Raw genomic sequence first — 26271 nt, forward strand, 5'->3', positions numbered from 1 at the left:
ACTAGTAGCCGCAAATGGAAGCCCCATCCGTTGCTATGGAACCCAGATCTGCAGAATATCCATTCTGGGTCATAAGTATGAGTGGCCCTTTGTCATCGCTAACATCAGGTTCCTGGACATCAGTCATAAACTAGACACCGGAACCTGCTGCTCACGCCCACTCACCGCCAGCCCGGGAATGCCTGCTGTATATGCTGCCATGTCGTCCAAATACAGCACCCACCTGCATGAATTCCCAGACGTCTTCAAGCCGGAACTACGCCAGGTGCTGGGAACACAAGCCAAGCATCTACCACCACATCACCACCACAGGGCTGCTGACACATGCCAAATTTCACCACCTGCAGCCCAAGAAGCTCCAGGATGCTAAACAAGCATTTGCAGAGATGGAGAGGATGGGTATTTGCAAAAAGGCATCATGCCCATAGCCATCCCCCCTCCACATGGTGAAGAAACCAGATGGTTCCTGGAGGCCCTGTTGGGACTATCGTCTATTGAACCTGGTGACAACGCCTGACCATTACCTCCTACCAAACATGCAGGATCTGATAGGAGCCCTAAACAGGGCCAAAATACTTATTAAAATGGATCTACTTAAATCTTATTTTCAGGTGCCAGTACATCCTGATGACATTTTGAAGACAGCCATCATCGCACCGTTTGGAACATACACCTTCTCCTACTCCACCTTCAGCCTCAGGAACGCCGAGGCCACACTTCAACGCCTGATGGACAGCATCCTGGGGGACCTACTTTTCTGCATCTGCTAGGTGGACGATATCCTGATCTCCTCCAGGTCCCTGGAAGACCACCTGGGACACGTCCGGGCCGTACTGAAATGCCTTCAGGAGAACGGATTGATCGTCAGATTTAACAAGTGTTCCTTCGGTGTAGTGAATGTGGACTTCCTGGGACACAAGGTCTCCCCAGCGGGTGTCCACCCCATGGCCTCCAAGGTAGAGGTAGTAAAGGACTTCCTTACACTGACGACAATCAAGTCCCTGCAGGAGTTCCTTGGCATGGTCAACTAATACCGACGATTCGTGCCGAACATCGCCTATATACGTAATATATCACCTAACCAAGGTGCTGAAGGGGAAACTGAAGTCACTGACATGGGAAACACCGCAGCAGAGGGCACTCGAGCAGATGAAGGCAGCCCTCACCAGAGCCACCATCTTAGCCTACCAAGACCCCACTGCCCCCCTGAGAATTACCACCAATGCCAGCAACGTTGCCTGTGGAGCCATACTGGAGCAGATGGTGGACGGATCCCCCTGCCCGCTTGCATTCTTCAGCTGCAAATTGAAGCCACCAGAGACCCACCACAGTGCATTCAACAGGGAACTGCTGGCAATCTACAAGGCTGTGCAACACTTCAAATTCCTCCTAGACAGCAGCCCATTTACCATCCTGACAGACCACAAGCATTTGGTACATGCTTTCACGAAGGCGGGAGACCCGTTGTTGGCAAGAGAGCAGCAGCACTTGGCTGCTGTATTAGAATTTGAGTGCACCATCAGCAAAGTCCCTGGAAAGAAGAACCCGGTAGCTGATGCCCTGTCAAGGATTGAAATAAATTCATTCCACCTTGGTATCGACTCAGAGGACCTAGCGAAGGAACAAGCCACACACCACGAAATGCCAGCTTACCACACAGCACTCGCCGCACTGAAGTGGAAGGACGTGACAGTAGGAGAGCAGGGATCAACACTTCTCTGCGACATCAGCACAGGCCACCCGCACCCCCTGATACCCACATCACGAAGGAAGCCGGTATGCAACATCATCCACGGCCTCTCCCATCCATTGGGACATACAACAACGCACCTGACGATCGAGAAGTTTGTGTGGCACGGGATTAAAGAGGATGTGCAGAGATGGGCAAAAAACTGTATACCGTGCCAAACAAGCAAGATGACCTGGCACACAGAATCAGGCATTGGAGACTTCCCACAACCACGAAGACTGTTCAGGCACGTTCACTTGGACATCATTGGACCTCTGCCACAATCGGGGCCTGCCAGATACCTCCTAACAGTCATAGACTGATCTACAAGATGGCTGGAAGCAACCCCAATGGCAGAAGCATCGACAAGCACCTGGCGGACGCCCTACTATGAAGTTGGATAATCGGTTTGAGTGTGCTGGATGAAATAACTTTGGGCCGGGGGTCGGCATTCTTGTCAGAACTCTGGGTCTCCCTGGCATGCCTGATGGTGATAACACTCCACAGCATGACGCCATACAACCCCAAGGCCAACAGAATGGTGGGAAGGGCCCACTGTTCGTTCAAAGTGTCACTAATGGCATGGTGTACCGATGAAAACTGGAAGGCGCAGCTGCCCTGAGTCCTGCTAGGATTTTGAACAGCACCAAGAGCAAACGACGAAGAATCTCCTACAGAAAAAGTCTATGGGGAAGCACTGGTAGTACTGGGCGAATTCTTCCCTACAGAACCAGATGACCGAGATACACCCCTTTCATAGACAGGACATATAACTACAGACCAGAGAGCCTAGGAACCTGCACCACGTCTGCCTGAGGAACAATGCCCGCCACCCACCCTTATCCAGACCATGCAGAGGCCCATACTGTGTCATCACGAGAAACTCCAAGGCCTACCTCGTCAACATCCATGGACGGGAAAACTGTTTATCCGTCGACAGATTAAAATCAGCCTTCCTGATGAATAACAAAACCCGGGAAGAGATCGGTAGACGTCCGAGAATTCCTCCACAAAATAAGACCTCATGAGAAGAAACTGACATCCCTAGATGTGGTCAAGGTCGTCCCAGGGGCCAGACGAAGGACGACATCCTAGCAGGCCTGCCAGATGACTCAACAGTTGAGATCACCCCACAACCACAAATATCAAGAACTCAGGGACGGCTCCTGATACCAACAAGATATTGTGATTACCTGCATTATTTAATTATTAATTATTTTGATTATTAATAATTATCTTGGGGGTGGGAGTACTTGTAAAGACCTTTTATACCCACTAATCACGATCTTGTATCTCATCTAGCTAAACAGCAAGAATCACATGTATATGTTTGCATGTAGAATTTCCTGGCCTTTCCGCCGTTATATAATTCATCAGTGTATACCCATTGTCTTTTGCTATTGTAATTTTATTAACTGCTAAGAAACAAATTCTCCTCTGTCTGTTTGCGGGTTGTGAGACGTGAGGGTCGGGCACTCTGTTTCCGTCTGCACACTGCTATGTATACTACGTGACCAGGTAATAAATCAGTTAGTACTCAGTTTTGTCTCATTACGACTTCACAATAGAAATAATGATAGCTTTATCAGTTCTGTTTTTGTTATCCAGTCTTGCAAGATGTAGACTGACTGCACATATGACTTTCTGATTAGAATCTGTATAGGCGTGTAGTACTGTAAAGCTTTTACCTCCCTGTTATAGAAATAATTTGGAGTAACATTTCACCATGTATTTCAGAAGTATGCTGAGTTTGGATATTGACAAGTCTCCAGTAAACTTCATTGTAAATATTTAAACATTGACAGGTAACTCATCCTTCTCAAGACTGACATACAGTGAACACTAGAGATGGATAATGGATTGGCAATAGAAAAATAAATTAAAACAAAGGGGTTTACACTTTTAGGTGGTCTTCAGATTTCACCAGGTGTGCGTAAATCTAACCCAGTCCCAACAACAAAAGTATTGTGTGTGGAATGTGGCATCCAATGGAGGGAGGAATGAGATTAACCAGAAAATCTCTGTATGGGATTAGTGACGTCATTGCACCTCACCTGGTGTACTACAAGCATTACTAAAGTGTTTGCAAGGTTTCTTCGGCCCAAAGCTGCATTCAAATTTTAGCCTTTATTTTACCTCCATTGTAACTTCTTTTCTTCAGCCTTGCCGTCCACTGGTTGTTCACTACTCTTAGTGGAACTTGGGGTTCCCCCAGTTGCAACTTTATATCCTTGAACTTTAAAGTTTCCTTTATTTTCTGGATCTCTTTTTCTTCGTGTCCAAACACTCCATCTCCCTCTTTTTCACTGTCTTGAAAATAGAGTGGCTAAAAATACCCCAGTGCTAAAATTGACAGCCTAAATTTTATAAGTTAAATGAACCAGAAAATGGTTGCACACGTTTCTTTAGGGTGGACTGATAATTTCCTGTCAAAGTATCGTTCTTCATTATCAATAGATTCATTAACTGATCCCTTCCACAAAGCGAGTTTAGGATTTAAATGAGTCTATTCCATTTCTTACATTGAGGAACGTAACAAACCTGAAAATATTTCATTTTTACAAACAACAAAAAGAGGAAACACAGTATTCCCCAATAACACTGTTGTTTCCTTATTTTTTTCTGTGGCAGCATTTGCACTTACGAGCATCAAAATTTATGCAACGTGAACCAGCATAGGCAAATCCCAATTAATACTTCCCGTGTAAAAGACCAAGATAGGCATAGCTGCTCAGTTCCAACTCGAGAAAACGACATCACTGGTGTTTAGGTACTTCTTTTCTTAAAAAAGTAGACTGGTTCAAGGAAGGCAGCAGAAGGCAGAAAAGTCTGGAAATAATTATTTGAAAGGATTGCTCAAACCAAGTAACTCAAGTTTACAATTACAAATGCAAGCAAACCAGAAAGAGTAGCCTGCTTGAAAAGACATACATGGAATTTTTTTAATTATCCGTTGTACAAAGAAACTATAACTAGCCTCCAACGTCAATTACCAGTTTCAGCTAAGAATAGGACTAGAATATTAGCCTAGGCCTGTGCGGTACGCTTGTATTAGTGTATGCCAAAGTTTGAATTGTTATGTATAGGCTAGTCTGAGTTAGTTGTCCTAGATGAATGGTAGCCTTCGAATGTAAGTCGACAATTGAGTCGACATATCAATACTGTATGCAGTAGTACACAGTAGTAACAATATTACAAATATTTATTGAGTACTTAGTGTTTTTTTATTTTAGTGAGCATTTAGTGTATAGTGAGTGCCTAGTGATTGTGAGTATTCAGTGAGTGTTTAGTGTTATTGAGTGTGAGTGTATAGTAAGTGCAAGTGTTTAATGAGTATGAATGTATAGTAAGTGTATGTTTAGTGAGTGTGAGTGTACAGTAAGTGTGAATGTTTAGTAACTGTGAGTGTATAGTAAGTGTGAGTGTAAGTGCATAGTGAGTGTTAATGTTTAGTGATTGTACATTACTGTTTAGTTAGTGTTTAGTGACTGTATGCAAAGAAAGTCCTGTAATTTACTGGAACTATTTTTGCCAGACATTGTTCAGGTCTTGACCACAATGGTTGGAGTGCTTAGGCCAAGCTGTTTTTTGTAAGGTCAGTTTTCTCTGTAAAATTTTGTCAAGTAATAATAATAATAATAATAGTAATAATAATAATAATAGTATTAATAAGATAATAATAGTAAAAAGACAAAAATATTAATAGTAAAAAAATAAAAGTAATAAAGTACATAGTACTATGGACGACCAAGACCTTTCAAATGGCCACCTGAAGTCACGCTTGGCATGGAGATCGCCACCCATGTTATTGACGCTCAATGCTTCGGCACTCTCATAAGTCTGTTTTTCTTTAATGAAAATCCCCTCCAAAACGTCCCCACAGAATTATGTAGAAAAGTAAGATTAATTAGCCAAGACAAAAAGAGCATTGAACTATTGGAGAAATTAGTGTCATTAACCCAAAACTACCTTACTTTTATGGCATTCCCCAAACTCACAAAGACAATTTTCCATCAAGACCCATCATCTCATGTGGCGGGGCTTTCAATTATAAAATTTCTAAATGGTTAGCTGGCCTTCTTCCCCCTTTCTTAGGCACTTTTTCTCCCAGTCACATTAAACATTCGGAAGAATTTTGTCACTAATTCAGAGGCACATATACCATTTCACAACACTAATCCTTTAAGCCTTGATGTAGATTCCCTATTCACAAAATTACTAGTACAGAACGTTCTAAAGTTTTTGAGGGAAAAATTAGCCCCCTATCAAGATCATTTCCCACTGGCTCTTAACAAAACTATAAAATTAACTGAATTATGTGTAGTATCTAATAACATATTTTCATTAGGGGAGTCATTCTACAAGTAAAAATTCAGATGTAGTCCTGTTTTAGCCAATCTATACATGGAATACTTTGAGACTATAGTAATAAATGCAATAAAACCAAAACATGCTGTGGATGAGATATGTAGATGATATTCTAATATTTTGGGATAATAGATAGGACAATTTCAACAAATTCCTTTCAAAATTAAACGCATTAGTGCCCAGCATCTTGATGTTTTAATAATTAGAGACACAACAGAATACAAATTTACCATATACAGAAAACCAACATTCTCACTTTCATACATTCGCTATTTTAGTTATCATGATATTTCTATCAAGATAGGCATAGCCAGCAACCTATTCTTAAGAGCCTTACGAACTTGTTCCCCAGATTTCCTGGAAAAAGAATTTGAACTAATTCTTAAGCAGCTTTCGTCTTTAAGGTATCCTGACCATATAATTGAGAAAGCGATTCATAAAGCAAACGTAATTTTCTACCAACCCCATTACAAACTATCTTAGGGGTCCCCACCATAACCCTGCCAAGTTTCATGCCCATCTGACCAGCCGTTTGGCCGTGATTGAATGACAGATAGACAGACAGACATTACGCCCATTATCATGCTATAATGAGCGTAATGTCTGTCTGTCATTCAATCACGGCCAAACGGCTGGTCAGATGGGCATGAAACTTGGTAGGGTTATGGTGGGGACCCCTAAGATGGTTTGTAATGGGGTTTCATCCAACCTAACCCCCTCCTTTGTAGGGGGTGGGGGTGAGAAGGGATTCCCTGAAACGGAGCTGTTTCTGGCCGTGAAATGAGGCTGGTTATTCCCGTAGACTTAGTTACTTTACGATTTTTCATACATAATTTCCGTACAACTTCCCGGAAAAAGTCGCGAATATTTCATCAATATCCGCAAGATTTTTTTAATAACTTAAATCCATCGGGACTGCCAGTGCACAAAATAACATTGAAGAGGTACTGCCCGGTAATGTTGCTTCAGAATTTCGATCCTGCCAATGGACATTGCAACGGAACGAGGTACACCATTATGGAGCTAAACTCCCACGTCATCGAAGCAGTGATAGAAACGGGCCCTCACACCGGCAAACGTCTGTTCATCCCCCCGGATTCCTCTGATGCCTTCGGACAACCAGTTTCTGTTCCAGTTACGGCGCAGGCAGTTTCCCATCAACATGGCCCTCTCATTCACTGCAAACAAGTCGCAGGGCCAGACTTTGGATCGTGTTGGTGTGTTTCTGCCGTCACCCATGTTCATGCATGGCCAACTGTATGTGGCGATGAGCAGAGCAACTGACTCTGCCAACTTGAAATTAAGTTGTGGACAAACTGATAATATTGTGTACAAAGAGGTTCTGTAGTAGGTTGTATAAAAATCGCCCTTATTTTAATATTGCTGAACAAATAGTACATATAAATTTTTCACTTCTGCACCCATATTTTATCACCCATCATAGATGGGTAAGTTTGCTAGTAGTATGATAAATAACCATAACCAAAGAATAAACTGGAATTTGTCACATAATTCATAGCAGCAATATCATTACAAAAGCCAGATGATATGAGTTAGCCTGGATTAAACAAAGACAGGTAATGAACATCTCAAAGGGTGCCTTGGATTCAGATATCATAGATAATATTTTCCTTCTACCAACACTTAAGAAGATTAAAGAGGAATTATCAGCGGGGGTGACTTAGTAAAACGGCTACCTGTGGATGGATCTCTTGGTGTAAATACTGCCTCTTCTGTATCTTTCCTCATTCATTACCTGAAATATAGTACTTACTTTCTATATTTTGTTATTTCTATGAGCTCCTTCTATTAGATGGAATTCTGTTGTAATAGAACATTTTTACCAGCCATACGTATACACACACACACACACACACACACATATATATATGTATATATATATATATATGTATATATATATATATATATATATATATATATATATATATATATATATATAGATATTATATATATATATAGATATATAGATATATATCTATATATATGTATATATATATATATATATTATATATATATATATATATATATATTATCACATTCTGAAATTTTCCCTTTTACCTTGGGAATAAGGACCAGGCCATTTATCACTTAGATTTGTCACGCCAATTCAGAGCTGATAATAGTGAAGATCACTTCTTAGAACTTAACAGGTCCTTGGTTTTTACCTACTATTAGGATACATTTACCAGACACTTAAGCAAATTGAGGCACGAGATAAAATAATCTGATTAAAAATAATAGTTTATTCATGAATAGTTTATTCATTAAGGAAGTTTAACATTGGAGATACGAAACTGTAAGAATAATAGTTCTTTCAGTAAAGGGAACTTTTTGATTATGATAACAGACCAAGCAATTTATACATAAATTTCATGTCTTGCATTAATAAACGTTTCCAGGTCTGTCCTCTCTTAGGATGTCGATGGTATGTGATGAAGGAAAGTGTGTTCTTCTGAAGCTATTGTGAGACACTGGTGGTGCCTTTGCAGTGTACTTACAGTTACCCACAGCAGATAGGAAGAAGGTTGACAAGGTGAAAGAAGCATTGTTGGCTGCGTTTGCTGTTGATCCCTATGTAGCCTATGAACAGTTTGTCAGTAGGAAGTTGCACAGTGGAGAGGCACCGGATGTCTACTTAGCTGAGCTACGTCGACTCGGATCCCTGTTTGGAGGAATTTCTGAAAAAGCTCTTGCATGTGCTTTTGTAGCTGGACTTCCAGAGAGAGTTCGTCAGCTGTTGAGAGCTGGGTCTCGCATGGAGGCCCTCGATCTGGAACAGATTTTGGCTCGGGCACGGGCGGTTCTGAAAGATGACCTTCCTTCTGTTTCAGTGGAAACTGTCTTGCTCGCAACCGAGTAAATGGTCGATTTCGGAGAATGGTAAAGTGCTATCGGTGTGGTGGAATGGGGCACATTGCATCAGCTTGTCCGGGAAACGAGCAAGGAGAGGAGGCATCAGCGCCAGCCTCCTCTCCCTAAACCCACTGAGTAAGGTGCTGCCAAGTACTGTTTTGAGTGTAGAGGGTCTTCAGTGTTGCGTGTTAGTAGACACTGGGTGTTCTCAAAGCATCGCTCATGTCTCATGCTGTAAGGCATGGAACAAGTGCGCAGTTAGCATGATAACTGTGAGTGGGCAAGAATGGGTGTGTGAAGGAATGGGCGTCGTGCACTTGCAGCTCAGTAATGGAGCTACTGCCAGCATTTCTGTATGTGTAACTACTCTAATGCCCCTCGGTTTTAAATTTCTTCTTGGCATGGATGGTGTGAGGGCTCTAGGAGGAGTCACTGTCGATACCCAGGGTGGTGTACGTTTTGGAATGGAAGACACTCTTTTTTCTGCAGCTGCTGATGTGAAGGTGGGGGTGGATGAGCGTGATTTTAGTGCAATTTATGATCCTGTGATTAAATGTTGGACAGCTACATGGAAATGGTCTGAGGGCAAGGAGCCTGGCGTCCTGGAGAATGGAGTAAAGGCATATTCTGTACCTCAGGAGGCAAAGGACCTGTATGAATCAGAGCTACAAAGATGGGTGAATGATGGCTGGCTGCTTCCTTATGATGAGAATAAATATGGACCAGCTAAGGGGCTTATTCCCCTCATGGCTGTTGTACAGCAAAATAAAAAGAAGGTGCGGCCTGTACTGGACTTCAGAGAACTGAATACGTACATTGATGAATTTCAGCAGACTCGGATGTGTGCTCAGACAAACTACGTGAGTGGCGCAGGCAAGGAGTGAATGTATCTGTAGTAGACTTGGCTAAAGCTTACCGCAAATAAGAATCCATGAGTCTCTGTGGCCATACCAGACTGTATATTTCAAAGGCCAGAGGTATTGCCTGACTCGACTGGGGTTTGGCTTGAATATTGCTCCGATGGTAATGAAATCTGTTTTAAACTGTGTTCTCCTTCAGGACCCAATTGTAAGAAAAGGAACATCAGCTTATATTGATGACATCTTTGTGAATGAAGATATTGTTAAGGCCAGCCGTGTAGAGGAGCATCTTAGAAATTTTGGGCTAGTAAGTAAGCCACACCAAAGACTTGCTGAAGGGGCTCGAGCATTGGGCCTGAGAGTTTGGGGGGAGCAGGAGAGTCTTTTTTGGAAAAGGGACAATGACCTGGGCGATGCACCAAGACAATTGACTCGGCGAGCAGTGTTCTCATACTGTGGTAGACTGTTAGGCCATTACCCTGTTTGTGGATGGCTGCGAGTGGCGGTAGCATTCATCAAGAGAAGAGTCAATAAAGTCACTGAAGGATGGACGACGTCATTAATGATGATTAGTACATCAAAATGTGTTTGCAGGAACTTCTGGAGAAGGTTAAGAAGGATGACCCTGTGAGAGGGCAGTGGAATGTCACCGGTGACAAATTCAAGATCTGGGTGGATGCTAGTTCTCTTGCGCTTGGTGTTGCAGTGGAAGTAAATGGTTCCATTGTGGAAGATGCCAGCTGGCTGCGGAAAGACGACTCTTGCCACATCAATATGGCTGAGCTAGATGCAGTCATTAAAGGAATTGAATCTTGCACTGGCTTGGAAGATACAAAAGGTGGAATTAATGACTGACTCATCTACTGTGCATAGATGGATTTCAGATGGACTTTTAGGAAAAAGCAGATTGAAGACTAAGGCCGCAAGTGAAATGCTCATCAGAAGAAGACTAGGAATAGTCTTGTCATTGATAGAAGAGTGTGACCTCCAGCTGTCTATTACACTTGTGTCTTCTGCCAATAATAAAGCTGACAGTTTGACACGTGTACCTCAGCGCTGGCTGAGGGACCTTGGTTCATGTCACCAAGATGCAAAACTTGTGTGTGCTTCTGTTGTCCCTGCCATTAGTGATGGAATTAAGGAGATCCATCATGCTGCTGGTCACCCGGGTGTGAGAAGAACTCTCTATTTTGTGAAGAAAGTCCATCCAGGAGTTACCAGGCGGCAAGTACAGGCTGTTGTCAAATGCTGTGAGGCATGCCAGTCAATAGACCCGGCCCCAGTGAAGTGGCAGAAGGGTAGTCTGGAAGTGGATAGAGTGTGGCAGAGAGTTGGCATGGATATTACTCACTATGATGGACGGCCGTATCTTACTCTCATTGATTGTGGACCATCTCGATTTGCCATCTGGCGTCGGCTCCATTTTCAGACCAGTGAGAGCATCATCGGGCAACTTGAGACAGTGTTCTATGAACGAGGAGCGCCGGAGGAACTGTTAACTGACAATGACCCTGCTTTTTTTTTCGCAGCAAACTATTTGCTGACTTTGCAAAAAAGTGTGCGTGCATCTTAATTTTAGATGTGCTTATGTTCCATCAGGAAATGGTATAGCTGAGAGATGCCATCGAACTGTTAAAGTCATTGCTGCAAGGAAAGGCTGCAGCATTGCAGAGGCTGTATATCTGTATAATTTGATGCCTCGTGATGACTGCGACTCAACGACTGCCCCTGTCAGTATGCTGTATTCTTACCCTGTGAGGGTCCGAGGAGTGGATCCATGCTCAATGAACAAAGTGGGAGTGAGTGGCCCCTACAAAGCAGGTGATGAGGTGTGGGTAAAACCATCCAACATGCGATGCAATATGCAATTTGAAAGAGGCAAGGTTACGAGAGTTTTGTCAGAACAAGCTGTTGAAGTCAATGGAGTTCCACGCCATGTTAGAGATCTTCGTTCATGCTCTTCACAAGGATTGATATTGAGTGAGGAAACTACTGATGCTGAGGATGAGGAGCTTCTTATACAGCTTCCTGTTCATGAAGATGAGGGGAAAGAGGAAGATTCAGGCACTGTTGCTGAGTGCAACGCGATTCCAAGACATTCAACAAGAGTTAGAAGAGCTAGAGTTTGTAATATATGTGAATGTAATTCAGGGGGGAGTGTATAATTATTGTTTGAAACTGTTAATTACTGTTTGGGTTTAATTGGACAGTTTATGTATAAAGGTATTTCTGTTGTTGTGGGTTATTAAGGAAGAGGTGTAAATGACCGTTTATGACTAGTTGAGTTTGTATATTACTTGTTGTTGATTGTCAATGATTATTTAAGATGTTCTCTTGGAGAGTGGGGAGTATGTGTGGTTAGTTGAAGTCAAGCCCTGTAGGAGATTATTACCTCTCCACCAAAGGATCGTTGTGTGTCTGTATCCATTATATATATATCATTTTTTAAGTAAAGAAGAAAAAACCAAGTCTGTGTTTCTTTACTGCCACAGGTTTGTGGTGGTAGGCTTGTTTCCTAATAGTAGCTGTTATGACTTTGACCATCGAGAGATGGTCTCTTATCTGTCACTTTTTCGTAAGTTGTATTTCAACAGAGATACTCACATTTACAATTGATCCCTGATCCCCCTTATCTGCCATGAACGACCAGATTAGCAGAACAGAAGCACCAATATGCAGTAAATGTTCCTCACTGTCAAACATTTTGGTTCTAGAGGTCCTTTATTCATCACACTGTTGGACTGTGGGATAGCCTTCCAGAGGATTTCACGCAGTTGGAACTTGAATAGTTCAAGCGCAGATGCAATGCATTATTACCCCAATATAGTTCTACTTACATTTTAATACATTTTTATCTGATTATTTTTGTTTTTTTTTCTTTATTAATAAGTGGTATCTCTTCTTTCCGTATTTCCCAATTCTCCCTCTATCTTCTTCCTAATGAATACCATATTCTTTGGAAGCTTGAATTTCAAGTCAATGGCTTGTTCCATATGAATAGGTTTCATCCACTGAATAATAATAATAATAATAATAATAATAGCTTCAGACCTAGGTATATGAAACTATGAAAATCCTAAATATCTTTATAGAATCCATACAATATCAGTGCCTCTAAGGATCCGAGAACAATTTTTTCTATGATTGATCCTGCTTTATAAATCTTGTAATCGATCTCTCTCCTGTTTATCCAGGATATTAAACTGGGATGTTGACTTCAGACTTTGAGAGCCAGTTCTTCTGCATCCCTTGATACGAAGACCCCTCTTTGTTTCTCCCACTGTTTTTTTTTTTTTTTTTTATTTAGTTCTGGTCTGTTCCATAGACCACTTCATTAAAATCGTCTTATTTCCAGTTCATTTCTACAATTACTTGAGTAACGCTTGGAACTGGAAGATCTACCCTCGGCCCAGATTTGCTTCTGAATATGGATATCAGTCTTGGCCATCATTTCGGTAAGTATACAAAAATATATTATTTTTATTTTTTATTTCACAACATTACTTAGGCAGCCTATGCAGAATGCACACTTGACTCTGGTAGGCAGTAAATTATCGCTTATTATTAGCTTGGGATGACATGAACTATAATTAACAACACCCATAAATAGTCATAGAGATAAATTACTTTTCACTCCGCTTATAGACAGTGTACTACCTGATGATGATGATGATGATTATTATTATTATCATTATTATTAATATTATTATTGTTATTATTATTATTATTATTATTATTATTATTATTATTATTATTATTATTATTATTATTATTCGAAAAACGTCATATCCATGTGGAGCAAACTAATGTCCAAAGACAACAGAACCGAGAGGAAAATAGTTTATTGCTGAGGAAAATAACGACTGAATGAATGTGCTGTTAATCATATAGGTTGAGACTTTCCCACTCATGTTAGACTTAGTAAATCCAAATCCCAGGGTAACATTTCCTTCTTCTCCTCTTGACAGCACAATGAGAAACGTGACCACAGAGGAGGACTGGAGTCACACATCCTCTTTTTCTTACCATCGCCAACACCATCCTGGTGGTCAGGAGGAGCTCGCCCTCCAGATAGGTCTCCATTTGCATCTTCCTCCTGCTGATGGAACGGAGAAAACCTACAGAGATTATCTGTATCTCAGCCAAGTAAGCCAATGACTTAGCAGTATATATTCTATTTAGCTATTCTACCCAAAAATTATATAAACCTGATTTCAAGTAGAAGAGACATTGAATCACATCCGATTTACAGGTCCTTAGGTCTATTTATGCAAAGTTCTAGCATGTCCTCAGTGTCTTATACAATTGAATCATTCTTTTTTGTTGTGACAAGGAAGATGAAATGCTTCCATAACTGTCAAAGCCTTTCTGCAGGTCCACCAGGCTGTAGCTGTGAAAACAGAATCGGAGTTTTACAGACGAGGCATGAGCAGCATCAACAGCCAAGGGGAAGGGTACGTCAGCGGGGCCCTCTACTGGCAGACCAACGATATTTGGCAAGGACCGTCGTGGGCCTCACTCGGTGAGATGAGTAAACTTAGCATTAAAATTACTGAAAACAACATTTATGTTGAAAAGCTTTAAAATTCTAGGAATTTCTAAAAAGCTTTCATCATGCGGTAAATTGATAATGCTATGCTTACTAAATTCAAGTTTGTCATTAATTAAATGAAATATTTTCCCAGTTCATGTCCATGCTACATCTACAAACGTCCTTCGGTATTTAAGTTTCAAAGCAATATCATAAATAGTTTTAATCTCAGCGTAAATAAACTGTGGGCCACAGACACGCAGAACCCTTAGGAACATCCCAGAAAAAGCAGAGAATTTAACATTATTCCAATCACCATCAAAATGTTAAATTCTCTGTTTTTTCTGGGATGTTCCCAAGAGCGGGTATGTAGCCCCGCAGTTTATTGACCCTGAGATTAAAACTGATATTTCCTTGAAACTTAAATCCCAAGGACTTTTGAGGACGTAGCATGGAAAAGAGGCAGGAAAACATTTTATTTAACTAATGACAAACTTGAATTTGGGAAAACCCCTCTATCACAACAATTCATAAAATATTCAAAAATGTCTACAGTAATATAAACGTTAAAATTTCGTGTAAAACTTTATAAAAACTTTCTATTAGATTTCGAACCCTTCTTTGGGTTCACCTTCAGTCCAAATGTATTATTTTTCTTACAATGCACTGTCGTATTTGTGAGCTAACTACCGGTGTCAACAACCTTCAGCAATTTTGTATTTTGATTTTTATGTTTACGACAGTACATTGTAAGAAAAATTATTCATTTGGGCTGAAGATGAACCCAGAAAAGGGTTCAAAAACTATTATTCATTTGGTCTGAAGATGAACCCAGAAAAGGGTTCAAAAACTATTATTTGTTTGAGCTGAAGATGAACCAAGAAAAGGGTTGAAAAACTATTATTCATTTGGGCTGAAGATGAACCCAGAAAAGGGTTCAAAAACTGTTGTAAAGTTTCTAAAAAGTTTTACCCGGAATTTTAACGGTTATATTATTGTGGACCTTTTGGAACAAGCTTGAATTTTGTAAGCATTATATTCTCAGATTACCGCATGATGAAAGCTTTTTAGAAATTCCTAGAATTTTAAAGCTTTTCAAAACATAAATGTTGTTTTCAGTCAATGTTAAGAGTTTAGTAATAAAAAAATTCTTCCAAAGTTGTTTCTAGCTGCATATATGAAATTCCTTGTAAAAAGTGTGATAAAATAATTACAGACAAACTGGAAAATTACTTTCACAACGAATTAAACAACAACAATATTCTGTGAGACTGGCCAAATGTCGAATGTAATATTCGTACATATGGGAGATTTAGATCATCCTATTAACTGGAGTGAAGCAAGATCCTTGGCCCCATGTAGCGACACAGTTAAAAGGAATATCATTGAATCTTGTTTCATTGAGTCAAATAATGGAAGTGTTCTACATTTAAGTCTTGGTTTGTTTGAACTCTATGCCTACATAATTAAAAAATGTCGTTGATAAATATAAGCAACAAAATTAATATATTCAGTTTTATCCATGTTTTTGGATTTTGTATGGCTAAGCTTCCGTATCTTTTGGTTAAATCTATGGTTTTAGTTTGTGACCACGTGGTCCAAGATTATCCTGGATTATCTGTTTAATTTTCACCCTTTTAACAGTTAACCATCTAGTATTCTTGATCTTTTTATTTACCCTATAACCTTCTTTCCAACTATATTTCATTTGTCCCCAACGATGCCTGAATAAACAGGAGAAAACGCTGGGTACTGACTTGTCCTTTTCCTGTGGTATTGGTTCAAATATAAATTAATATAAAATATATATATATAGATATATATATATATATATATATATATAGACATATATATATTTATATTTGAACCAATACCACGGATGAAAATGACAAGTCAGTACCCAGCGTTTTCTCCTGTTTATTCAGTCAAACTTTGTTTTCATACATCTCACTTTTCGTACATTTTGGTTTTCGTAGACTTTGAATTAAATTTTGTCTCAGTTCATCGGTTTTTGTACACTTGGAAATGCTCCATCTGGGGCCCAGTGAGTGACGATGCCCCATATATATCAGGCACCCAAACAAAGCATCCCATCTTCTCTCGTGACCCATTCTGGCTTTGTTTCTCACTGAACAACCATATCCGTGCTCGTAGTCCCCATCACCACACATGTTTGTTGTGTTTTGTGCTAATTTTGCTGTGAAAACTAAAAGCTTCAAGTGCCACCCTTTCGGTTAAAAAGACCTGGAAAACGATTGAATTTAAGAAAGAACTTGTACCAAAATATGAAAGTGGTGCATGTATAGTTGATCTCGCTAGGATGTACGGCAAGTCGTTGTTGACGATCAGCTCTGTCCTAGTAAAGAAACATGAAATGAAGGCAGCTGATGTTGCGAAAGGGGTCGCTTCATTAACAACACAGATCGCAACTAGTGGAAGATGTGGACAAGGTTCTGTAGTGTGCATCAATGAAAAATGGTTAGTGGGGGATAGTGTGTTTGAGCTACATGCTGATTTAAGTAAGAAAATGACAATAACTATACTCTGTTTTTTTCCATATGTCCATCCGCCTGTGGTGTTTGCGCATGGTAACACTGCGTCCCAGGCTTTCAATAACATCCTTTTTCGAATATTATAAGTGTAAGTTGCATACAGTAAATTATTAAAACACTTTCCAGTTGCAAATGTAAACCAAGATATCCTTTTATTTAACTAAAACTTACGCATAGCGTAGCTATTTAAAACCCAGGATCCAGTGTTACCATGCACGACCACCACAGGCGGATGGACGGATGGACAGATGGAAAAAAACAGAGTATAGTGATGCTCTTGTGATTTCAAGGCCAGCAGAGGTTGGTTTGAAAAATTCAGAAAGCATACGGGCATCCATAGTGTCATATGGCATGGTATGCTGCGAGTTCAGATAAACATGCCGCCAAAGAATTTGTTGGTGAATTCAATGAGTATCTTGAGGCTGAAGGATTCCTCCCACAGGTTTTCTATTATGATGGGTCTGTTTTGGTAAAAAAAAATGCCAAAATGGACTTACTTCACGCAGGAGAAAAGTTCATTGCCAGGGCACAAGCTTATGAAGGATAGGCTGACACTCTTCGTCTGTGGGAACGCCAGTGGGGATTTCAAAGTGGAGCCCTTACTGGTGTATCACTCTGAAACTCCCAGAGTGTCTAAGAAAAACAATGTGGTAAAGAATAAATTGCCTGTGATGTGGAAGGCCAATAAAAAGGCATGGGTCACGAGGCAAATTTTCGTTCAGTGGGTAAACGAAGTGTTTGGCCCAAGTGTGAAAAGATACCTTGACGAAAATCAGTTACCCCTCAAGTGCCTCCTGGTAATGGACAATGCTCCTGCACATCCTCCTGGCTTGGAAGACCAGCGGTTAGACGAATTTAAATTCATCACTGTCCAGTTCTTGCACTCCTAATACCACTCCTCTCATCCAGCCCATGGACCAGCGAATCTGGTCTCTAATGTAACTGAGGGTGTATCCATAACTTTATCAAGACCAGATTTAATATAAGGAGCTATGAAAGAAAACACTACTACCTTTTTTGATACTTGAGGTGTGCTTTTGCCATCTGACTGAAGTTTCCGTTTGTATTTCTGTAAATACCCAGATATACAACTGACGTGACACAGTAAATCAGTCCCAAAAACACTTGATACATCTTGCAAGTGACAAATACGAGTGAAAACATCATCTTGTAAGTACAAAGTGGCTTTCAAAGACTCTTCAGCTCTTGGGCTCTCACTTATTCTATACTTCTGGTAAATTTGCATACGAGATTTCTGGTTACAGATAATGCATAAATGGTCTAGATAGGAAGTAACACTTGCTTGAGGACTGTGGTATCGTGATCGTCTCCTTGCTTCATCTTCATATTCTATTTTTTCCTTATCATTTTGACTCTTTAAAAGGGACCTCTTTTGACAGTAGTGTATATAGCAGGCATTACTTAAATATTAGGAAAACAGCAGCCTCACTTAATGGGCCTTTAAACAGTTAGTAACAATGTCATTGCGTATTTTTGCAGCTGCCCTGATTTTTCTTCCGCCATTTTCAGTACTTGACACACTCCCATCACTTTTATTACACATGGCTTTTCATCTGGTTTGAAGTCTGATGCACCATCCTTTAACACACTAAACTATCTTAGGACATCCATATCTTCATTTCATTTCAGTAACCCACGGGAAAAAAACCATATTAATTGGACATAAAAAATTTAGAATAATACCTAAGGATTAGACACTTTTTAGTATTTGCAAACATTTTCATCACTTTTCCCTCTTCTTTTAAGTTTGTAAAGTTCTGATTAGTGAAAATAGTTGAAGTTTCACCCAAATCGGGCCTGTATTAAGAGAGATATGACAAGTTTCACAATCAAGCCATCTTTGATGACGTCACCACCGGAAAACCTATCAGATTGCAGATGTCCACCCAAGTCATAAACACTTGCTAAGACACCTACTAAACATTTCTGAAGTAAAATTCTCCATACTCAAATTTTCTTACAGAACCATACCCAGCACCTGGACTATATCTAACACTGACACGTCTTCCTTACTTGAAAGTCTCTTAGAAGTGTTCTTGACTCAATCAGAGTCCCGTTTTTTCTGTCATCCAGTTTCAATGAGGTCCTGTTAGTTATTAGTTGAATAATGATGATGATGATGATGATGATGATGATGATGAATATTATTATTATTATTATTATTATTATTATTATTATTATTATTATTATTATTATTATTATTATTATGTTATAGACAAGATGAATTTTCAGAAAATTATTTCAACTTCAATCTTAATTTGCCAGAGAATAGGCAATATATTGTTTGGAATTACTGTTAACTGTGGGATATGTTGAAAGTGTCCAAGTGGAGGATATACTGTAATATATATACGTAAATGAATTTTTGTCACTTATATATGCAGAACTTTTTTTTTATTTTCACGAATATTATTAAGCCGGTATCATTTAATGTCAAATTCTTTCTGCCTTGGAATTAACTTACATGTAAGGGGGAATTATGATTATTAAGTGCGTCTGTGCAGTTCGGGCTGTCAAAGCCAGTCTATTGTAGTTTCTGAACCAGGCCATAGTTTAAATACTGCTGCTACAGAAGCGGTTACCAATTATAATTCTGCTTGAGTGCTACCAAGAGCATTACCTAGGTATAGTTCAGTATTAAACAATACTTGTGCATTATGTATATTCGTGTGTATATTATATAATAAACACACACACACATTATATATATATATGTGTGTGTGTGTGTGTGTGTGTGTGTGTGTGTGTGTGTGTGTGTGTGTGTGTGTGTGTGTGTATTATCATGAGTATTCATTTTGGATCCCCTCTCGTTTTTTCTCTTCTTCAGCCAAACGTAAATTTTGAGAAATAGATTTGGGCCAGTAAAGGAAAATTCAAAACATGAAGAAGGAATCGAAGTGTAGAGTAACCTATTTCCCTGTTTTGAACTTGTTGAGAATTTCCCGTCCGCGTCGGGTTCGGATAAGGGATCCCATGAGAGTATTTTGACATAGCAGTTTTCTCCCATTTGTATTGCTATAACGAGCGAAGACGAAAGCCCTTATAAATGCTTCTCCCTCGGATTAGTTTCTGGATGAAAAATGAGCTGTCATGCCCGTCAGGGTGGGCCGCTGTCCGATGTCAAGACATCTAAGGGACTGTCAACCCTTTTTCTATTGTAACATGGTCCCAGTTTAATTTGGCAAACAGATGTTAAAGTAAGAACTTCCTGTCAAGTCGCTGAAAATCACGTCTCATTCCTGGATTCCCATCTCCATTCCCATCTCCCCATGAGACTAGTAAGTAATTCATGTGATATAACAATAACATTGATAGAATTTTGCTACTCTAAAATAACGCTTAAGCTCAAAGTAGTTTCATATAACATCGAATAATTAAACTTCCTGAGAAGTCTTACATTTTGCTTTATAACGTTTGCTTATACAACTACAAGTAGTTCATGCAGGAATACTTTGCAGATTCGTGTAGACTGCCCCGTTGTGTGCCTGCCCTTGTAGATCAACAGTGCCTAAATCAGGGAATCATATCCATGTATGCCAGTGACTCTCAAGCTCGCTTACAGTGCTCCACTGCATAGTGCTATTGTGTTTTGTTAATTTAGTTCGTGATCCTTAATCTTAGGTGCATATTTTATTTCTGTAGGACAAGCGATTGCTTGTAGTGTGGTGGCACTTTGACTGCTATTGTAATTAATAGAAATAACGTCATCAGTGCCACGGAAGTAGTTAATGCTCCTGTAATTGTATACCTTCTGATTTCCCTTTTAGAAATTATTTTAATTTATGAACAGAGTACGTGTTATATTCAGTCCTTTTCTTGGTTAATGATGTGGGGGGATCAAAAGCAAAAAATAAAAGCAAGCAACAAGATCTCCCACATTTACATTAATCGTTCTGAATGACAAATTGTCCCGCAGCCACCCTTCCCCCTTTAAGTTACTAAATACACGCAGGACAATTGGCTTAACGAGATACAGAACACACAAAACACAAACACATATAGTCACCTTAGACTCGAGACACTCGGGGCGAAACGCTGTGCCGTCCGCTGGATACAGTTGTTGAGTCACAACAAGCGCTCAATTCAATACACAAAGACAGATAAGCACCAAAACCATACAAGAACTCAAAAAAAATACCATACAAGAACTCAAAAAAAACAACAGCATAACAATCACTACGTAAAAAAATACCAACAACTCGAAAACAACACGACAAATCATGCAACAACTCAAAACCAACACAACAACCCAGGAACACCAACACAAACATCAAAAACACAAGCTCAAGTACAACAAACACTCTTCAGCTCAACAACAACCGGACATACACATGCACAACAACTATACAATCTCATTATCAAAACAAAAAAACACCCAATAACAACTGACCATCAACAAACTACCAAAACCAGACGATCACCCAACAAGCAAACCACTCGTTAACTATCTCTCTCTCTCTCCTCTCTCTCTCTCTCTCTCTCTCTCTCTCTTTCGGAAAACCACAGACATAAAACACATACTACACGATCCTAACAGCAACACAAACATGAATCACGACATATCAACCATACAAAAAACATTGAAACTTTTCCAATCACTCCCGACAATTGCAAACAACCAAACTATGTTCTCACTTACTCTCTCTCACAAGTAACCACCCTCGAGAACGTTGTCAAATGCAACAACCAGATCTCTCTTCCATAATTATTTTGGTTATTCTAAAAGGGGTTTTAATGTTCATAGTCTGCATGCTCTTAGTCAGCCATTAGTTGCACACCAGGAAATAATTTTGAGAATTCCAAAATTTTGGATTTTTGTAAATTTGCATTAACCCCAGCATTGCAACTATGACAATATATATGTATGTGTCAATATTCTTTCTTCAAATTCTATCCTTTTCAGAGTATGGAGGACGATGGAAAATGCTGCATTACTATGACAATATTTATGTGTTCAATATTCTTTCTTCAAATTCTATCCTTTTCAGAGTATGGAGGACGATGGAAAATGCTGCATTACTATGTGAAGAAGTTCTTCACCCCAGTACTTGTTTCCCTTTACTTAGATGGAGATGATGTAAGTAGTATGAAGTTTTGCAGTTGTATCAGTTATGTTATAATTATAAACAGAATTCTATTTCCCCAAAGTAGCTAGATTGTACCTTTCACATTAAAAGCATTACTTATGAGTTTATTCTTTTTATAGTGGCTAGAGGCATGTTTTGTCATTTGAAAGATATGGGAAATACCTAAGACACCAAGAAGAAAGGGTCACCAAAATTCCCATTTTGCACTCAAGCAGTTGTCAAAGGTTTGCAAACCTCTGAAAACAGATGCTGAGAGGGCTGTGGTGTGGGTCGTGTGAGCCATCGTCAGTTGAGTACTCACCATGACCAATATGGTTGATAGATCCACTGCCGTTGTATTACAGAACTTATGTGTGATAATTAAACCAGAAGATTTAACCATTTAAATTGCATCAGTTGTTTAAAAGTTGAGGCCAGTAACATGACATGGAAATCTATAAATGTGGAGGGTTCTCAAGGAAAGGGGCACAGACCAAAGGGGGATAAAGGTTCATAATTCGAAGTACAAGAAAAATTCCAAAATGTCAAATAGTGAGGTAACAGAGCAGTCAGGAACTTCAAAGATTCTCTGTTATAAAGATAAAGCTGTTCTTGAAGGTAAAGAGCAGTCTCTGGAAATTAAGAAATAAGCTGATTTGCCATCTGCAAGAATGACAGAACTTGAGCTGTCAATATCTAGCCTTAGATATACTCACAGAAATCACAGCCTCAGGGCTACTTTGACGGTTTTTGCCATAATTCCAGTAACATTGGTTGTGGCAGTGAGGAGTTTTCTAAACCGGACCTTATAAAACCTACCTGAAGTCAACCATGATGCAAAACTGCCGGATTGAACAAGCTTCATCAGCATTTACAATACTGCATCAAATAAGAATTATGGAGCGATAAATGAAGTTTGTGTTACAGAAGAGAAACGGAAGATAAAATTGGTTTAGTTTAAAGATGCCCAAAAGTTTATAAGTGCTCATGTTTAATGATCAGTGATATTTTTTCATTAGTGTTTTGTTTTATTACAATGTATCATCTATGGTATATTGGTTCACAAGGGAGATAGTAGGTAACGTTGCATAATCTACTCTCTAGCACCAGATATACCAGGTTGCCAGTGTTAATGTCAATGGTATTTTTTCTAAACTGTTCTCCATCCTCAGCTTGAAGTAGCCGTTATCAATGATTCCTATGAATCTGTCATCGGAATGATGTTGTCTGTGGTATTATATCGTTATGACCGAATGGAGCCGATCACTTACTTCAATGCTACTGCTGATGCTGTAAGTCAACAAAATTAATTTTGGCCTTGTGTTTCTAGTAATATTTAATGTGGGTTATTCAATTATGTGTTGTGTATGAGCAGTCAGTAATTACATTCAGCTAGACAATTAAAGAACTTGTTATTCAGTACACATAGCCCCCGGGTTATGTTGGGGGTTCTGTTGTTATGGCGCAATGCAAGCCAAAAAATGGTGTAATCCATGACCTCGTCAAAAATCATAAGAAAATCTACTTTAATCCTTCGAGTGTCTTGAAAACGACATAACCTGCATTTTGACTGAGCTTTTCATTAAAAAAAACTCCAAATTTTGACTATTCTGCCGTTTTGGAGCCCTATTAAAGTTCCAGTCTTCCGTCGGACTGGCAATGTAAACCGAGAACATGCTCTGTAACCAGGGAAATAATTTTTTATGAATATATATGAAGAGCACGTAACCTCGGAACGACGTATGCTGGGACCAATGTAACCCGGGACTGTCTGTAACCAAGTCATTTAATTCAAAGTACAGTACAGTACTGTATGTCATCTACATTACAAACTAGAATTTGATTAACATTCTTCTCTTTTGTTAAATTTCCAAATGGAGTGGTATGGTAGAATTAATAAAGGTAGCAGTTATACTTCCATCGAAATGTGTGAATACCTTGTTCAATAAACCTAAATTTACCGAGCACCACACTTTTGAAATGAAATCAATCCTATGATAGTTCTGAATTCGTACAAAAAACTCGTATTCTCCTGCAGGTAGCTATGGAAGCAAATGTGGTTGCCCGCTACAACCTCTGGGATGACCTGAAACTAACGGAGCACTGCCATTCAGGACTTCAAGATGAAGTAGATGTATGCTTTGTAGTTGCAGACGCCTCTGCAGGGCACGGAGAGGGAGAGACTCTAAGTACAAACTTCCAACTCCTGGGAGAGCCTAAAGATGCTCTTCTTCAGAAAGCCAGTGTGGAAGTAAGGTTTATTAATACTGTAATTTAAATTTTGACATTCATTAAACAAAGCTATTCACTTCACCATCATCATCATCATCTTGCAGTTATTTGGGAACCGGTTTTACGAAAATTGAAATTTAGTAATTGATGATAATAATAATCACCATCATTATTGCAGTTATCTTTTCTTTAATGACAGGTTCATTCAATATCTGGTCCGTATCTCACTACCATTAGCAACAACACATTCATCGTCACATTGTCATCCAACCAAGTCGCTCTCTTCGTCTGGGTGGAAGTTGATGATCCTGGCTTCTTTTCTGACAACGGATTCCTGATGGTCACGGAGGAGGTCAGCATTGAATTCTATGCTCAAGGTAGTACAACAACGGAATTACTACAGCAGTCCATCCAAGTTACATCACTGACCGATACTTACACGGACGAATCCATTGCTAGAGCTGACAGGGAGGCTGCGATGGAGGGAGCACTGCATCCCAACGACATCAGAAATTTTATTGTTGTATAATGCATTTTGCAGTAAACTGGTCATAAGACTACCTGGCTTTGCATTTTTACCTGAGTATGCTGTATTAGAGTATTTTAGAGGAAGGACATTTATATGTTTTTGAAATGCAGGTTTTGACAACGTATGCCTTTATGGAAATTTCCAGTCTAGTGATTGCTTGGTTTGTTGATATCTTTATTCCACAGTGTTTTACGATTCTGTCCTGCTTAAGTTCCCAAAATTCCGAATTCTTATAACCCTCCTTCCTTTATAAGGTGGGTCTTTGTTGGCTTCCTGTGGATTGAAACTCGCTGTTTTTCCTTCAAACCTCAGCCAAACAATGACGGCTTGATTAATAACCTTTCCCCTCTGCATGAGAATGAAAAATGAAGGCAGGTGTTTCACTGTCTGTCAGAAATTCCGTTTTAGCTCAACAGAGGTTTTTGTTAAATGATCATGTTACACAAGAAACTGCTTGTTGTATGGCAATTACATTTCAGTACTCTGAATGTTATGCCTTGATTGATTCATTAGACTCTGTATCAAGTTTCATTTTTGGGATAGGAAGTGCAGTATTTCATGACGACCTGCCACTTAGAGCACCTACCAAACCAAGCTAACCTAATGTAACTTTTAGTTATAACCTTCCTTGCCTTACACTGCCTGAGACTTCACTCGAGAACCATACCATCTGCGCCCTTTTAATTTTAAGTTACGCAATTTCTTGTGTTCTAAGATTATTTGCTTGGATGTCAAATTTTTCAACATTTCGTTTCCAAGAGTAAATGACTTTTTTTATAATAAATTATAACTAGATATCATTAATCAATATAAGAATAATTGACAGAGATTGTTATAAAAATGTTCATAAGCCTCAAAATTGGTCAAGCTTTCCAGAGACACGACATGGAGAATTTTTCATTGCTGTATTATATTTACTATGACGACTGATGCAAATCGAACTGATAAAATGTCAATAACCTCTGAAGATTTTTCCACAGTAATGTTGTAATACAAAAGAACAGAGGTTGCAGTTAGCACAGGTAAGAAACAATACGTCTTACCAGCTTTAATAATACAATGATACAGTGAATTTTATCGAGGCTCTTAAGAGCTTTTATGAAAATGTCCTCTGTTAAGGGCTCACAATAGTAGTGAACTTTTTAAAATGCGAGAGTGAGAGATAATGATGGGCGCATTGGACCTGTGACATCACTGCGTAGAGGCAGCAAAAATACGTCAACTAACCGTCTGGCCGATCTACTTGGATATTGATATGAAACTTGATTACATTCAATAATTTGTGTGATAATCTCCCGAAGTAGAGTAGCCACTCTGACTCAGGTTGCTGAAGTTCTGGAGGAGAAGGGCCATTTGCAGAAACCTCATAAAAGAGACTGTCCACTTCTCATACTGCAATTTCTTATCATGGACAGATTGGTGTCTCAATTGGGGTGCGAGCTACCAAACTTGGAATGCCATGAGGTGCAGCATTTGGCTGCTCACATAGGAAGAGACAAGACAGTTGTC

General features: G+C 39.5%; 1 protein-coding gene across 3 annotated transcripts in view; it reads left to right on the forward strand.

Annotated features, from left to right (window-relative positions):
- Positions 1–24791, forward strand: part of LOC135201634 (beta-mannosidase-like) — a 103406-nt gene extending 78615 nt beyond the window's left edge. For all 3 annotated transcript variants that reach the window (XM_064230702.1, XM_064230701.1, XM_064230703.1), the window contains 7 exons: positions 13187–13286; positions 13800–13977; positions 14206–14353; positions 21924–22012; positions 23174–23293; positions 24040–24252; positions 24433–24791. In XM_064230702.1, coding sequence (XP_064086772.1) covers positions 13187–13286; positions 13800–13977; positions 14206–14353; positions 21924–22012; positions 23174–23293; positions 24040–24252; positions 24433–24762 — 1178 coding nt within the window. In that variant the 3' untranslated portion in view covers positions 24763–24791. The remainder of the gene's footprint in view (positions 1–13186; positions 13287–13799; positions 13978–14205; positions 14354–21923; positions 22013–23173; positions 23294–24039; positions 24253–24432) is intronic.
- The last annotated feature ends 1480 nt before the right edge of the window (positions 24792–26271 follow it).

This window comes from Macrobrachium nipponense, chromosome 28 (genome assembly GCF_015104395.2).
Source record: "Macrobrachium nipponense isolate FS-2020 chromosome 28, ASM1510439v2, whole genome shotgun sequence".
Classification (NCBI taxonomy): domain Eukaryota; kingdom Metazoa; phylum Arthropoda; class Malacostraca; order Decapoda; family Palaemonidae; genus Macrobrachium; species Macrobrachium nipponense.